Below are 17,389 nucleotides of genomic sequence, written 5' to 3' on the forward strand. Positions count from 1 at the left end.
CAGAGCGTTCGTTAATTATTAAATGCGCCGTTGAGGAGAACACAGGAGGATATATATAGCATTTATTCGCAGCTCACGGGGTTGACCCTTTTTGTTTACATGTGCCACCCACCCACTGTGGGATTCAGTACTATAAAATGAGAGTATTTTCAAAGACAGTTGATGATACAATACTTTTATCTAAGCAACTTTGCAAAATTAGGATGATCTTCTAGTCCGAGGTTCGAGTTCAAAAAAGGGTCAGAACATCAATAGGCCTCTGTAGATTCCTACCTTTGTGCAAAAATGCCAAATGTTGAGTATCAAACTACCAGAAAAGCCTCTTTTTATACGGTTTTAGCCCCCCCCCCCCACTTTTTTTAGACCCCCCACTTTTCTCAACGCTCCGCGGTGTCTGTTAGGTGCCACTGCATCAATTTCCTGAAAGTCGCTTCAAACATATAGAATATGAAAGCAATTATTTGCCATTTGGCTGCTACAAGGAGTCTGTTTGGCTGCCATTTGGCTGCCATTTGGCAGTCTTTGGAAAATTTTGGGTGGGTAGCACCGGAGCAGTTTCCCCATACAGATACCCAATTCGGCAGTGCATTTTTACCAATAGACCACGACAAGCTTTTGACCATGTCAAAACAGCTATATTGTAATGGATAATCATCATCAAATATCATACTTCGTTGAAATGTTCCCCTCCCCCCCCCCCAACATTGTTCTCGTTAGAAAAAAAGAAACAATGGCGTAGCTTGACATTCCAGGCTAGGGGGTGGATAGTCATGCGTAGCAAATGACGAAGAAATACCCTACATTTACCGACGAAGATATAAATAAAGAGAAAATGTAGGTGCTATTTCAACTACTGGCAGATGAATTTACCAAAAAAACAGGGATTTTTGCACTAACTGAAGATTTATCGACAAACTCATGAAGAATTGGTGGGGGTGTGGGTGACCTACACTTTCACTAGCTACGCCCCTGAGAAGAAATGCAAAAACCATCCTGTTCAAAACTTAAGGTATATCTCCCCAGAACATTTTCACCCCTGCCTTTCCCAATGATTAACAGGGATGTACTGCTATCAAAATAAAAGGAGGGCTCTTCTATATTCCAGCATTAACTCTGATTGACTTCCTCTTCTTGAAAACGAGACTGAAGTCCAAGGATGGAGCTAATTTTAATTTAAAATAACTAACTGTGCTGAAGGTAAGGTGGAGATGTAATGAATACAAAATGTGAAGGGCAGCAATGACAATGTTCTTTTGACGAGCAGCAACGTAAACGTTACTTGATCCTCACAAGATGGAAGCAGATGATGATCTTGTTAAAAGGTAATTGGCCTTCATCCCTGCACTGCACTTGTAGTTGTTGGTGCAGTACACTTGTCCTGTGAGATTAGGTTTTTCGATCTTCCTGCTTGAAAAAATCTTCAAATCTGTCTTTTTCATAGTCTGTTAAAAATCAAGTTTAGTTTTTTAGCAAGGATGTTCTCGTTTGTTAGTTTTCAAGCGTAACGAACATTTTATGCGAGATTTTGCGCACAACGACACGAACTTCGGCACAACAGAACGTTCACTGTCTCTCACGAGGAATATTAGGGTGAATCTCAAAGCAGAAATTTGTCCTTTATAGATATTCCAAAAACAAATTCCTAGTCCTAAACGAATTTTATATCCAAACAATTGTTTACCAGAGTGAAGTATTCGGAAGGATCTATAATCCAAGACTGTAAAACGTTAGGTTGAAATGTGCACTTATTGAACAAAACTTTCTGTCAAATTCTTTCCTTCGTACTTTTGTCGACTACATTTCAGTGTATGATTTTATTATCACACCCATGCCATCAAATAGTATACGCCACTTTACTATCAAAAGCATCCAATGCTACACCAGCATGAAAGCAAGCTCTTCACTCACAGTAAAAATAGGCAGCCATCTTGCATTAGTTTGGTAGATTGATAGTTCAGTTCAGTTCATCAAAATTCCACAACATGTAATTTTATAGCAAGTTAACAACAACAAATATTAATAACATACAATATAAATTTGTCATAATTTGAGGAAAAAAATAATGATTGGAACAGTCATTTAAGCTTTATCTTTTTTGAGCAAAACTGTGCATGCAAAGAATGGGAAAAAATTGTTTCATATTGGGGCATGAGGTCAGCAAGAATGTACAGAATTAAGAAACCAGATTAGATAAAGATTGTTAGCCAGGCTGCAATGATCCCAAAGGAAAGGATCTTTAGAAACCTGGAAGTGTAATTTGCTGATTGTTATAAAAGACAATGATAATTTGTAAATGCTAAAAAGTATGGATGTAGAGTAGAAGGTTTATTTCACTTTGATCAGAGATTTTCTAGAATAAACAGAGGTTTTGAATAATGCCATTGGCCAGTTTTCATCTAGGGCATATAACCCATTATAAGCATAGGTTGAAGCTACAATGGTGATACACTATTTTTCAAATAGCAATATTTTTCAAATAAACATTTTCAGAATTATTTTGTTGTTTCAGGGACTCGTCTGAATCAATAAGGCTGCTGCTGAGCTATGAGGTAACCAGATAATGGAGTTATTCCAAAATTTGATCACATGCTGACTATGCAAAACCATGTTTATGTTATAAAGTATATGTAGCTGGTATTGGCTCTATATCAGTTGCTTCGTGCTTTCTGAATGAGGGAGAACAATATTGTCAGAAGTTGTCAACTGAAACTGCAAATTTTGATTTTATAGTTTCAAAAAATCTATAATGGCTGTGTTCAAAAAAATTATAAGTGGACCAATGGGTTTTTTCACATGCTAGTGGTACAGTGTTTTTCTTGATCATAATTTACTCCATGTACAGTCACTCCACTTAATGTCACAATACTGGTTAAAATCACATTAAAATTTAAACCCAAATATGAAGAACTATTCAAGCTAGCTTTGTTCACAGCCACACTCTGTGTGCAGTCACAAATTTTCAAGCATTATTTGGTGGTAGGATAACCAGAGTCTACTATATGTTTTTTTCTTGGTTAATGAATTGCCAGGGAAGTTTGAATTAACAGAACTAGCTGTGTTAATTTGCCATATAGAGTTTTTGCCCTAACAGTCCACCCATTCTAAAGCTTCTTACAACAAAGCATTGATTAGCTTGGCCATAGAAAAAGCACATAGTATTACTGCATTGCATCATCCAAAAACCTTTGATTGATAAACAATTTAATCTTTTTTTAAGACCAGTCTATAGCACAACCCTTGCCAAAAACTCTCTTATTCTTAAGAGACACAAAATAAAGAGAGGAAAATTTACAGATACTTCTGATCAAATGATGGTCTGCCCAGCTTATGAGTCACATCTGACAAAACCATAATTGCATTTAACCTTTGACATACATAGCACTTTTACTTCCGCATTCAATGAGATATTCAACATCCAGAAACTCCTGATCTGATAAATTAATCCTGATCTGTGCAAGATACAATGCTGAGTGATGTTTGCACTTTGCAATGTTCATGAAACCATCTTTTGAACTTTTGTTTTTTTAGTTATGATATCTGATTTTATAAATATTTTTCAGAATAATGCAATCAGATACACAGATAATGTCTTTTTCTGTATCATGCAACTTATTCGGGACACACTCTCGCAAGAACAGATAGTAGAAAATGATGATTCATATGATGTTGCCTTGAGATGTTTGCTTAAGGTATTTCAGGACCTGGTAAGACTTATCATGTTTTGTTGCAAGCTTTGAATTAAGGATTGGAATTAGAAATGACAAAGAGTGAATCACCAAAACTTTCTTTGCTTCAAAAGCTCAATTAAAATGGGATCTCATACTTTTATGACAGTTAAAGCCTTTGAGTAGCAATAATTTCATGTCTTTTTATAGACAATTATGAAATGAAGCATTTTAGGAGAAGCAAAGATTCATTATAGAAAACCAATCTGGAATTTTTACACATACTGACCTGCCATTATCAAGTCATTGTTTCAAAACCTATCCTTCCCCAATTCTAAAAATTCCTGTATCAATGTTCTGACAATCAAGGAGTATATTTGAAGAAGTACAATATTTACACAAATCAATTCAACATTTGGCTTCCTAGAAAATGTTATTCCAATTTTGTTGCTATTTCAGCCATTATCAGACCATATGAACATTTTGCCAGATATTGTTGGTTTACTAAAGCAAAGGTATTTACTATCAAATTTGCAACATGTTTATTTTTTATTCATATTTATATTTGTATCAAACCAGGATCCACTGAGTCTGCTTGTTATTTGTTTTCAGCTCCAGGGTAGAAAATTAGTTATATTTTTAAAGAAGCAAGCCTATTTATTTCCATTTAATTGCTATAATTTGCTATCACATATATTCCTTTATGACAGACCAGCTAACAGTTAGTTTTGTTAATTCATATGATATAGACAAAATGCCCATAATCCATGGCAAGCTTGCTTCTCTTACTTCTCTATAAAGTTTTCTTGAAAACTAAAAAAATATCAGTTCCAGAACTTAATTTACTTTTCAATTCACCAGGGTAACTGAATGTAATGTGCTTAAAAAAGTCAAGATTTGTGGTAAGTATGACATTTTTTTCATATTTTCGCTACTTTATACGCTACTTAAGTATAAAGGCCTTCATTGACTTGAACTAATCAGGATTAAAATCTGGTCACTTTGAAAATTTTTGAAACAATGGCAAAAGGGGAGGATTTGTGATATTGCTGTAATAAAGAATTCAGTTTATTACCGAACTTGGTTTACTTGCTTTAATTTTTGCCAGAATGTTATTAAATCCATTGCCTTATTCAAATTTTAATGCCCCTTCTTATACGAGGAATGAACCTTAGGGGTAGATACTTTGTCAGTGGACACAATTTTTCGTGAAAAATTTTGCTTTTAGATTATTCACTTTTTGTTTAGGCTGAGATAATTTTGTTCAATTTTTCATTGCCAGTATTATACTTTAGGATCATTCTTTTCAAAAACTAAATAAAATTATTTTCTGGGTGGAGGTTAGGACATTGGGGTTATTTTAAGATAGATCCATTTGATGCAATGTATGACAAAAATGATTTTTAAGTATCCTCCAACCCTGATGTAATTTAAACTTTTATGAATTATCTTTACTTTTCATAATTTATCTAACCACATATATAGTGATATGTACCATTTTTTATTTTTCAAGAAAAAATCACTGAGGTGATCAAAAGCAGCAAGCTCAGGGGAAAGTACAGCAAATGGACAGAAATAATTGTTGTATGTGAAAACTTACCTTCAAAAAATCAGCTTTGCAATACTTCTAAACCTACAATGTTTTTGGTTTTCTTTATTTTTCAAATTAAATGTTATAATGATTTATTTGACTTAAATTTCATATTTAGTTCCAAAGAAGGCATTGTAATTATGTATTATAGATACTAGTTTTTCATGCAGTTTTTTTTCCAGTTAAAATAATTTTTAGAATCTCAAATTAAATAAAATCCTCTTTTTAGGGAAATTGTGTACAAGACAAAGTTGACATTTTTCAAGGGATTAAAGACTTTATGGAAACAAAGGTTTGAAGTTCATTATTCATTGCTTCTTTTGAAATGCATGAATGTCTGTCTGTGTATTTGGTTAAAGTTATTACTGGAAAAGAAGTTATTTGTTGTACATTTATATGCTATTGCTTGAAATATTCCCACGCCAGCTTTAATTTGACTCATTTTGGTGGTAAATAGACCCTTGAAGTTGTTTGTCTCACGAAATACATTTGTATATTAAAGACATGATTACCTACCTATACTGGATATGTCGAGAATATACCTATCTTTATTTTTAAAAATAATTCTTGGAATAAGTTAACTTTTTCATTTGTATCCTGAGTTAAATCTGTTAGTTCATGTTTTAGATTAAAGATAACTCTGCCGGGAACCAGCGAGCTAAAGTCTGCCTTGATTTGATCACGCTCATTGTTAAAGAAGGTAGTATGTATAAAGTGAGTGAAATATTATTCACAATATTGTAACTTCTTCACATATTGATTTTGGAATAGGATAATTTAATGTCATGTATCATCAACATAACGTTAAAAGATATCAGTAAGAAAATTTTCAAATTTTCAATTTTTAGGTATCATTTCATTAGCGTTTTTGCAGTGCTTTTCTTTTGAGCATGCATGATTCAATCTGGCAATATTTTATAAGGCATACTGGCAAAAGTATGTCTGGATATGTTCTTAAGCGCTTTTGACTCATCAAAGTTTTAAGCTAGATTTTTTCGCAAGACAAGCTCTAAGACAAACAGGAAACTAGCGTTAGGTTTGTCATGAATATGTTGGAAATTCGCTTTCAGTAAGGTCAGATTTAAGTTGCCATTCTTATAATGAAGTATGCATGTCTGCGGAATCTTCAATCACACTGCACTTTGTTTTAATAGGCAAGAAACAATTCTTTCGAACTATAATCAATCTATCAATGATATTTGCATTACGATGTTGTGCCTGTCGCGCTTTTCATAAGGTGTCCTGTCGCTTTTGTTTTGTGTGGTATTTTTTGACGACCACAGTCGAGTCTCATGCTACTGCATTTCTATGATTTGTTAGGCCTCTATCAGTCAAATTCCAGGTGATTTTTAAAGCAGCATCTATCACAAACAGCCCTTTCATTGTGGTTCTGAAAAGATGTGTTTTTATTCATTTAAACACGGCTTTTTATTCTTTGATGAAATAGCTTATGATATAAGCTTTTTATAGCTGCTATGTTTCTATTGAAACGAAACGAATTATACTTTTTTCCAGACCGTATTTTTGGACAAGTTTGGTGAAGACTCTTTGGCTATATATTTGAAACGTCAGGAAAAAATATCACACGAAGTTGTTGATTCTTTGTTTCAGCTGGTAAAAAATCTTCTATTTTCTGTTAAAAAACAATGCTTAAAGAAATTTTTTGCTGTGTCTCAGTGAAATAGAATCAACGTTATTTCTACGTTCTTGTATAGCTGCAAGTATGCTCTCAGTCTTTAACCTTCATTTTTGTTTAAAAGGAGCAAAGAAAACTATTTTTCTACATTTCAGTTTTTTTGGTCATTGTTCCTTAATTTCGAAACACAATAAAGTAAATATAGCAGGAGGATTTATCCTGTAATTATTTGTAGCTTTTTTTTATTGGATGATATAATGCTGCTAGCAGACTGTTGACCTAGTGCCGTTCAAGGATTATCTTTTTTTGAGATAAAGTGAACGAAGCAGTCTGTGTTTGACTTTGATTTCAACTTTTATTTGCAGCACTTTTCACTTTATATCAATATTGATGGTTTGTCGTTGAGTTTTCATTTTGAGGTAAATGATATCTGACATTTCTTATGTTTTCCGTATGCAGCTTGTCAATGGAAACTGGATACCTGACAATTATTGCAATGTCATTGCAAACGGGGAAGTTGCAAATGTTCTGATAGATATTTTACCCTGCCTATCATCAGACTTGCAAAGGTTTGTTTTCTTGTTGTGAAAAGCCACCTTCCTTGATATTTTTAAAATCCTGATTATAACTCAAAATTGTCTTCGTTATTGTCTTTGTATTGAAATTTCCATTTAAGCTGCGCTTTCGAACTAATGTTCTAATTATAGCTGAAAAACAAAGGTGCCATTTTATGTCAGCTTAATGATCAAGGCATCTTTGCCTTAATTAAACATTGGTCAAAGCTCCATCCACTAACTTTATATGACCAACAATTAAATGTAAAACTGACAATTTCCTTGATTAAACTTTTGTCATTTATCCAGGTATTATCAAAATAATAATTAGACAATTAGCCTACACATCCCATTTTTACGTAAATCTGTTTGAATCTATCTCATTCTTGCCATTTTTTTTAGTCTTCGTATTTCTGTAATTAACTGTCGTTACTTTGTTCAGACGCATGTCACATAACATTGGTAATGGTGTCAACAAATTGCTACTTCTATTACTTAATAGGGTGTGGGTGCAATTGGAGCATAAATATACCTTTACACTTTTACGATTTTGTAATTTCGTCAATAGGATTCATAGATTTCACCACCATTTTAGATCGTATATTTGCAAAAATCTCACTTTTTGATAGTTAAAGTCAAGGCCTCTCACAAGAATGCTTCATCGTTTGTTTAAACGTAAAATAACTATTTGGGACATTTTTGCAGAGAATCAATGGATGGTAATCTTGATCCACTAAAAATGGGCGTAAGTTCACATACACGGGAATCAAAGTGTATTCAAGGCCATAAATAGAATGGGAGTTTTAAAAAAAATTGATCTAGATTATAATCTTTTATTGCTTAGTTTTACACATTTTAAACTTCTTTTTTACGTGGTCGGAACCGAAACAGACTAGAAATTTGCACAACCAATTTAAGATATGGTAAGGCACAAGTTATAAATGATAAGAATCGATGTAGAGTATGGTTCTTATACCACGTCGTTTTATTTCAGACATGTCTGCGAAACTCTGCGAGTCATCTGTGCAGCTGTTGCCCATAACAGAATCATTGCATGTCAATATGATCTTATTGGCAACATAATAAAACTGTTAAAAAACGGAGAAAACCTGCAGAAACAAACTCTTAGTAAGTAGTTGCTAGCTTTTAAGTAATTGTTTAATTATTGCAGATAGGCAGTCAGTAAAATCGGTTTGTAGTATTCACTAGTTCCATATTGCCAGTGAATATTTGATAATTTCAAATTGCTAGGATGGAATTTGATGGACTGACTCAACAGCATTTCTATGTATATTGGAGTGGATCTTCCACAGACAACTCAAAGCCTAAGAAAGTTAAATTCCATTCGTTCAAACTTGTAAAAAAATTCATGGTGCAGGAATAATTTAAAGAACAGTCATTACCTAGAACAAAAGTACGGTCTCCTGAGCAATTTAGTTATATATCTTTTTGAGCCAAACTCCCAAGTTTCTTTGCCATCAGGTCTTTCCGTAGTAATGTACAACTTTCTTTCGTACCATTCAAGAATTAGTGAATTCTTTTCCATTAGTTGTCACCAATTTTGTTTAAGACTTGCCATAAGAATAAACTATTGTCAATAGATTTTTCTCACCTACTCTTTTCCTCCACAGGTTGTCTCATAAGTCTGCTTGAAATTCTTGGCAGCCTTTCCATCAAACCAGATCAATTGAAAGTACTCATTGGGCTTTTTAAAAGCAACGAAGAAACAGGACAAGTAAGACATTAACGTCTTGAGTGTGCCACTGTTGCCAAACGTTTTAAATTATCTTTTGTTGTCTACATTTCGTAAAAATATTTCAGACAGCAGATGCTGTACCTAATTCACACATTAGTATTGTTAAATTGTTTACACTTTGATTGCACAAAGATCGCCATGCCATGTTGAATTACGAACTGCCGTGTTATATCAAGCTGATGTTTCCTGTTTGTACATAAAATGTGTACCGGACACGCTGCAGAACAATTTGATAAATATCAAATTTTATTATTTAGAGAAGGGGTCAACGCAGTTGTTAAACAGTTTCTTTTGTGAAGATATTATGGTAATTACTGCAATCGACACTAGAAGCTCTGTAAACTTCTAAGTTCTTTTAAACAACCAATGATAATTGGACACTAAATTGGTTAACGTTTTAGGAACCTAAGACTGTCTTCCTTTATTGGGCACTTTGTATTTCAGGATTTTTTCGGTCCGATTCTTCATTTTGATAGCCTGCGTGCATCTGTGGTAGGAGAGATTTCACACTTGAGAAATTTTGAGTCTGCACACAGGCTATCTTGTTGACAATTGACAGTTTGTTGACAAGAAATCCCCAAGACTCTGTAATGTTTGATCGTTTATAATTCTATTTCTCAAGGAAAAAATCGAGGCGATCCTTGGCAGGACTTTATTGTAGTTCCTGTCCGAGAATGAAATACCCATTCGGTAGTCTTTGCTCTTCCTAACGACCCGGATGCCGAAATCACTGGTTTAGTAATTTTAAAATTCTCATACTGTTGATTGAATCATTTTGCTTGAGAATCAGATAGAGTGCTTGTTAACCTTTTTGTTATGGCATGTATTGTTTCTGTTCTTTTTTGTCTATATTTCTTTTCTATTTTTCTACGCAAAATTCATAGGTTTCTTACAATGATCGACTTTTGCAAGCTCTGGAACGCATGGCGTCTCAAGTTGATGCCAGACAACCAAGGCATTTCATCGACTTTTATGACCCAACTGATATTTTCGTGAGTATTAAAGCTTTGCCACTGTCTGCAGTTTATGAAGGATACATATAGCTGCGGTTGCGCGAGAAACTTCGATTGATGAAACCTAAAAATGGTAGAACTATTTTTAGGTGAAACTGCGTAGGCACGGCTAGCAGTTCAATTTGAAGTTGCTGCAAGATGGGCCCCGTGTAAATGGAAGGCCTAACCGTACTCATCTCAGTGCGGTTCCAAATGGAACTGGTCTCACATGAGCGCAGCCTATATCAATGCTATTTTACATACAAATATCAATGCATTTCTTATTGAATCATAAAAATCAATCAAAGAACAAGGAGATACATACCGTTATGCTTGCCACGTGTTATTTACTCAAAACCTTCCTCCTCAAAAGTTATACTTGTAAACTTTTGTGATACTTCTAGCATTTAGTTAAGATCTGCTACATTTCCCTCTAGTATACTCACAGCCTCGACACACAATTGTTAAACAATAAGCACCTCTCCAGGAGCATACTTTCAACCCCGCCATATTGACACCAGTTTGCCGTTGGCCTCATACATTTCATGTCTATTGTGATCTTGTTTAAAATTGACCAATATTTGATGATTTTTGACCCCGTAAGGCGTATCTATAATATAACAATACCCTACCACAAACAACTCCCTTTCCAATGCTCTCAAAATCGGTCTTTGAATTGAGGCATTCCCCAGCTATTGCCACTTGTTCTGCAATTATAATTAAACAAAATGCTTTCAAAATTGTTGTTAGAAAACAATTTTAGTGATTGATCTAACCATTCATTTCATTTTTTGACTTAGGCTCTTTCAGCACCTTCATTCCTTAAATGGAACGGTAGAGGAATTACCTTCCACACCTGGCTATGCCTCGATTTCAGCCTTCCAACACCAAAGACACGCCAGTTCAAAGTGAGGCATATGCTATACAGGTATTGCATGACACTACCAGATTAAAAGTCTATGATTTTTTAACTCAGTCCAGAAATGAAATATGGAAACCAGACGAATGTAAAGTTATTTGTAGGAGATATGCTTGGGTGTGAAGTACACTGTTTTGATTATAGGAAGGTAGATTACGGCGATCTTTTGTAGACTATAGTGCTAGAGCAAAGCAAGATTGAATTTGTCCCGATCAGAAATATAAAATGCTTATGTGATTTTGATACCGATGTAAGGTCATAATAGTCTGTAGAATAATATCAACTGCTATATAGAACTTTGTCAGCCGGGCAATTGGTTCTAGACAGCATATAGTTTTGATGTCTCGTCCCAATTTGTGTCTCTTTTTGTAACTATCCGACTATGTATCATGAGTGTTCAAGATTTGACTGAGACTTCTACCCTTTTTTGTCTTTCTATAGATAAAATATACTTATTTTTTATAACACTTTATTAACCGCTTATATTAAAGTCTATGCATTTGTGTACCGTGGTTGCCGTAAGGCTGATATCATTCTAAGGAAGATTAATTTTGTTTTGAAGCTTTCTAAGCTCAACTGGTGAAGGTTTTGAAGCCTTCTTTACCGAAAAGGGATATCTCATCATTGCTGTTTGTACAAAGAAGGATTACTTTGCCTCATCAGTTACAGAACTGCCGTTTGGAGACCAAGAATGGGTGAGGAAAATCTATTATTCTTCTTGTACGTCCAGATTTATATCAGTTTAATGCTGTTTTGGTTCCAGGCTGAAAGGCACCTGGCTTTTTAGTCAGTCGGAGAAGGTACTCCTTTGAAATAGAGCTGCGAGATTCGCCGGATTAAAAACTGGTTGCTGCGTTAAGAAAGTTGTTTTGATTCACCGCTGTAACTTCAAGTACTGTCATTAAAACTCCTGTCAATGTTTTTATCTCCTGTTTTTATTCTCTTCGAAAATTTAGACGCTTTCTATCAATAATTGGTATTTGATCACATTATTTTTTCCCTCCTTGATGCACATTAATTTTTTAATAATTTCATGTTTTTATCACAGCATTCTCTGGCCATTGTCCACACAAAGAAATCTTTTGGAAGAAGTTTTGTGACTGTTTACGTTGACGGGCAACACTTTCACCAGGCTTTGATGAAATACCCTGTCACTGATGTACGCTTATTTCTTTCTGTTTCTTGGGTGTTTGTAAATTTCAGCGTATATAGTAAGATTTCAACGTATTTCATAGAAATGTTAATTCTCCAACACAGTTTTCTAGAATTTTGATCTGTTCTCAATGTTTTCTGAATCCTCAAGTTTCTTATTCCAAAAAAGGTTTTTGTGACATCTAAATTTTCTGCCTTTGTTTCTAACTTAGTTCTGTGGCAAAAAATCATTCCTCTGTTTATTTTTTCAAAATTAGATTCCTTTACTAATCTTTAATAAGTCAACTGGTGTTCCCTCAGTTGTCCTAGAGGTGGAAATGTTTGGTATCCCCTTGATATATGAATATTAATACCATATTAGAAATATTAGAAAGAATTTGCTTTATTTGAATTGAAGTTCCTGAAAAAAATTTCTTTGCTACTTTTTGCAGCTAATCATTTGCTATTGCATGTTGTAAATTGGTGCTATATTTTTAAGAGTTCAGACTTTTGACTCGTATCTTTGCATTTTTCTTTTGTTTGTAGGATCTGGTTTACTCTACCATCGGATACGGTGTTCGTTTTAATCCGAACTTTTACTACAATATGCACCCTTCACCTGTCCCGATCAAACAAGTAGTTACGTCAGAATACCCAGGATGCACCGCTGCTGGTCAACAAAACAGAGTTTGGGGAGAGGTTTCAAGCTTGAAAGGACAAATAAGCTCGGTCTATTTGTTTAATGAGTCTCTAAGCCAGTCCACAATTACTGATATGTTCTTTGCAGGTAATTTATATTTTGTACATGGCTTCGCATATTCATTTATATTGATAGTATAGTTTTTTCGCCCCTGTTGTTGGAAATAATTCCTCAGTGGCAGCTGGCCCGAATATAAGATGGTACTGTTAAAGCAAAAAAAGTTAGCAGAGCGAACCAGTTAGAGGAAGGGTGTCGCATGGGCGTGGTCTCTGGAAAATGTTTGTTTTTATAGCTAATATGGCCAGATTGTCTTTTAATGGCGGGCCAGTAGTTTTCATACAATACCTCGGTTTGTTTGACCTCGTGTGATATTGCCAGCTGCACGGGTTAAATGACCGACGGTCGGGGATGATCTTCGATGCTAAAAACAATATTTGAGCGCCAAAACTACAATTTTGAAAAAGTTTGGAAATATGGCTGTTGATAAAGGCTAGATAGAGATCCAAGGTCGACCTTAGCTTAAACAGAATCAAGCAAGTGTTGCGAATCCACGATGCGCAAGTTATAACACTGTGATTTGCTTTGCTCTCAAGAGGTAGATAAAGTGCAAACAGCCTTTTCCTACCAAATGTCAAGCACCAATTAGTCCAGAGGGTCACAGGGGAGCATTACCACCCGACAAGGGACTTTACCAGACCAACTTTTTCTAGATCAGTTTTTGATGAAAAATTCAAATCTGGATGTTGATCGGGCGGGAGAATTGGCTTTTCCGAGATACGGGGAGTTTTTCGAGATAAGTGTCGCTGGTCTACCCCATCAAAACGATTTGAACTAGCTTTCGAACTACAGATTACCACCATGGCATCGCGATCTCTATCTTAAAGGTAATCGTCAAATATTAAATTGGCCGAAGCCATCTGTGGCCAATAAGCTAGCGCCTAAGTTGTATCAGGCTTATTTATTGGTCATTTGTAGACTGACAGACTGCTTGAACTACGTATCTTTCGAATGCTTTGTAGTGTATTCGTAACAATTTTACTAAACATTGGTGATCGTAATCTTGCAAAAAAGAGAGTTAACTTGAAAGCATCACATTCCTAGGGACAGCGATTACTGATTGTGTTTTGTCGAAAGTTTACGCCTGTTTGTCTATTTCTGTCAATTGCAATTAAAAAAAATATTGCGAAGTAAGGCTGATAAGTTGAGAAGATAGTTAACGATCTTAGAACTGGAAGGTTCAAAGTTGCTGCTCCACAAGTTTCATGCGGTAGTCTGACGATCGCTGAACGTGAACCATCATTGGCTGCAAACCAAATGATGTACATTTCTTTTACATGGCATGTGACAAAACACTGTCATAGACCAGTTATAAGCAGTCTAGATCATCTAAGAAACGTTGTCAAGTTGTATTAATTCATAATGATAAATTTTGTTTGACAGGTCCAAACAGCTGGAGCAATAAAAAATTTTCTGATGGTTTCGATACTCTGAATTTCGAATTGACCAAGCAGCTTGTTTTGCATTTTGACGCAAAGGTTCGTGTTTTTTCATTTGGTTTTGTTTACATCAGATCATTGTTTGTCTTGTCCAGTCAAGGTTTTTCTCAATAAGCAAGGAAATATAGGCTTGATTCAATTTTGGGTTTGTCACCTTAGGTTCATTTGGCTTCTTCTTTGATCTCATCATTCTTCTGTCCTGTATTATTTCTTGACTTTGATAAAGAAACGTATTTCCTTAGTCTAATATCTGTGTTTGTTTGCAAACGAGAAGCATGGGAATAATCGAGAACCTAATGATAGCCAAAGTAAACAATAAGTAATACTACGTCACAGAAAAGTCGCTCGGTCCCAGTCTGCAATACTATAATACAGCTCAACAATTCTCTTTTACCGTTAAAACTTTATCTAATGAATGCTACTTAAATGGTTAACTCTCAAACTTTATTTTCAAGGCAGCATCTGGGGACACTTGCTTGGATCTTAGCCCCCCATCAAACTTTAAAAGTAAATGTTCTCAAAAGTAAGTTGTTTCTTTTTTTATTTGCCCAGGTTGCTTTTAATCTCACTAAGAGCAAGGGGAAGTTCCGTCCCCCTTCTGATATCAAACTCAAGAGAGGTGCCAAAATTTTCAAAAAGGGGTTCAAGCTACCTACCTTTTCTTTGCCCCCACTCCCACTAGACAACTGATATCAAGAAAATAATTTTATAACGAATTTGTCATTTCAAGGGTAACTTTCTACGACAAACATTTGCTTAATCAGTATTCAATGTCTTATCTAGCAGCATTGTATGAAAAAGATATGACAGAACAGTACATCACTCTCTACAATACTTGAATAATCAAATTATATACATTTATGGTTTATAATTATGATATACTTTGAATTAAAGTTGTGCATTGCACATTGTGGTTTTAGGGTACACTAATTTTTTATAAGAAACTGGCTATAAGAAACGAGTACTTGACAGTCAGAAAAAATTAAGAAACTTCAGTACTCAAAGCAAAAAAATTAAGAAACTATTAAAACATGATAAAACCGAGAACAACAATTTTAAAATCCAAGAACAAGATTGCCCTGTTGGCCTAGAACTTAAGACACAAGGGATAAAAATATACTTCCCACATCTAAATACAGCATCGGAACGGAAGCGAATCTCTTGACGTGATAAAAAGGTCACGAACATTTCATAACATCATTCGTGACATCATAATTAAGAAACTCTTAAGAAACAACGAGTATTGAAATTTCCAGAACATTCAGAAGCTGGAGTATTCAACATCGACCTTTGTTTCTTATAAAAAAATGAGTGTATTTGTTTGCTGCTGTCCAAAACCACTCTGTCACAAGCAATTGTTCCACTGATCTTCAATTGTTTTAAAGTTTCTTTAGTTCAATAAGTATAGTATATTCATTGTAATTTTTTTTTGAAAATTTAGTATGATATTCAAAATCTCTAAAACATTTTATTTACTTCCAGCTTATCGGCTCGAGTATGTTCTGCATGGGATATTAAGGTTTTTATCGTTTTGATACATTAAATTACTGATTTACTTTCAATTATATACACTGTAACAAACCAATGACTTTTAAATGCTTCCAACCTTGCCTGTCCATTCGCTCTTGTTCTGTTAATGATGTAGTCTTAGAGCCTATCATTGCACTGGTGTTTACTCACTTGTTTTTCAATCCAAAGAGCCAACTGAGATTATTCAAAATAAATTTATGAGACAAATGAGAGTCTACACAAGATTAACATTAAGTAAATTTTGCAATGTTTTAGAGAATAAGAATAATTAAAACGGACGCCTGCTAGAATCAAATGACTGTCCTTTTTAGTTACATATTTTCCGGAGCGTACTGCTTGCTGGCTTGAGCCTTAAAGAAAAAGGTCTGGGACTGAATCCTTGATCTGTTGTAGGCTATACGGAGATTAAAGTAAATGGAGGCTTCTCCAAAAAATTTTTGAGCTTAGTTCCTTAATAACGAAAGATGCTTATTTAATGAGAGAAGATGCTTTCATACTGTTTTCAGTTAAAGGTGAAATCGTAGATACCTAATACATTCGGTTATCTATTAAGCCTTCTTTTGTTTGGGTGAAAAGCTTCTTAGCAGTGTTGCTTTGCATTTGCTCCTCAGGGTTAAACTTTACTCTTTTAAGTTTTCATCATAAAAAGTTTTCATACAATGATTGGAGGACTTAGGCAGCCCTGAAACGACAGTTTCCAAATAATGCTGTATTTTGGTCGTAGAGATCATTACAGTTCACGTTTTTGCCTTCCAGAGCTCAATACAATGCATCGGTGGGCTGCCAGTTCTTTTTCCTTTGCTGGAGCAAGTGAAATACTCGGAAACGCCAGCAGAAAAATTGTCAAGGGACATAAATCTGCCAATGATAAAAGGTCCCGAATCACTTTATGCAAGATCTATATCCCTCATTAAAGAGACCCCTTCGCAGGATATTGCAAACGACATCACTCCTACAGAGCCAATGTCTTTTAATCATATTGGTGAGACAATCAGTGAGGGAGATTCAGAAGAAAATACTTCGGGAAATGAAACTGAATTGACTTCTCATGACAAGAAAACAATGCTAACTACAGCGCACCATGAAGAGGCTCCTCGGCACAGTTCTGTTGCCAAAGAAGAGGCATTGCCTATACTTCCAAAATCAGCTGATCGTAGACAAAGAGAAGGTCAAGGTGCATCAACTGGAAGCTTCCTTCTCATTGATTCACCGTAAGCCAAGAATAACTTCCTTCATCAATAATCCCCTTGGCTCCTCATATCATTTTATGATTTTTTTGTCGCGAAAAAGACATGTTTTCAACTCTCGCTCAATTTATGATTTTCTTCTTCTTCTTCACAACGAAAGTTGATAAACTTTGCTTTTGATTTGAATTCTTGATTGGGGAAACTCAATCATATTTGCGGTATTTGGCAGAAG

The 17,389-nt window shown here is 34.9% G+C and overlaps 1 protein-coding gene across 1 annotated transcript in view; it reads left to right on the forward strand.

Moving 5' to 3' along the window:
• The first annotated feature begins 1,143 nt into the window (after positions 1 to 1,143).
• LOC135681240 (neurobeachin-like protein 1) overlaps positions 1,144 to 17,389 on the forward strand; it is a 42,184-nt gene continuing 25,938 nt past the window's right edge. Inside the window, exons 1-21 of the mRNA XM_065195588.2 lie at positions 1,144 to 1,322; positions 2,510 to 2,549; positions 3,561 to 3,704; positions 4,125 to 4,180; positions 4,527 to 4,567; positions 5,179 to 5,249; positions 5,486 to 5,548; positions 5,884 to 5,970; positions 6,772 to 6,870; positions 7,352 to 7,461; positions 8,441 to 8,574; positions 9,078 to 9,181; positions 10,087 to 10,194; positions 10,995 to 11,122; positions 11,676 to 11,808; positions 12,162 to 12,272; positions 12,791 to 13,031; positions 14,385 to 14,479; positions 14,896 to 14,963; positions 15,923 to 15,959; positions 16,727 to 17,181. Of these exons, the coding sequence (XP_065051660.2) occupies positions 1,294 to 1,322; positions 2,510 to 2,549; positions 3,561 to 3,704; positions 4,125 to 4,180; positions 4,527 to 4,567; positions 5,179 to 5,249; positions 5,486 to 5,548; positions 5,884 to 5,970; positions 6,772 to 6,870; positions 7,352 to 7,461; positions 8,441 to 8,574; positions 9,078 to 9,181; positions 10,087 to 10,194; positions 10,995 to 11,122; positions 11,676 to 11,808; positions 12,162 to 12,272; positions 12,791 to 13,031; positions 14,385 to 14,479; positions 14,896 to 14,963; positions 15,923 to 15,959; positions 16,727 to 17,181 (2,354 nt within the window). The 5' untranslated portion in view covers positions 1,144 to 1,293. The remainder of the gene's footprint in view (positions 1,323 to 2,509; positions 2,550 to 3,560; positions 3,705 to 4,124; positions 4,181 to 4,526; positions 4,568 to 5,178; positions 5,250 to 5,485; positions 5,549 to 5,883; positions 5,971 to 6,771; positions 6,871 to 7,351; positions 7,462 to 8,440; positions 8,575 to 9,077; positions 9,182 to 10,086; positions 10,195 to 10,994; positions 11,123 to 11,675; positions 11,809 to 12,161; positions 12,273 to 12,790; positions 13,032 to 14,384; positions 14,480 to 14,895; positions 14,964 to 15,922; positions 15,960 to 16,726; positions 17,182 to 17,389) is intronic.

This window comes from Rhopilema esculentum, chromosome 12, assembly GCF_057945365.1.
Source record: "Rhopilema esculentum isolate cy_ngs chromosome 12, ASM5794536v1, whole genome shotgun sequence".
In the NCBI taxonomy this organism is placed as follows: Eukaryota; Metazoa; Cnidaria; class Scyphozoa; order Rhizostomeae; family Rhizostomatidae; genus Rhopilema; species Rhopilema esculentum.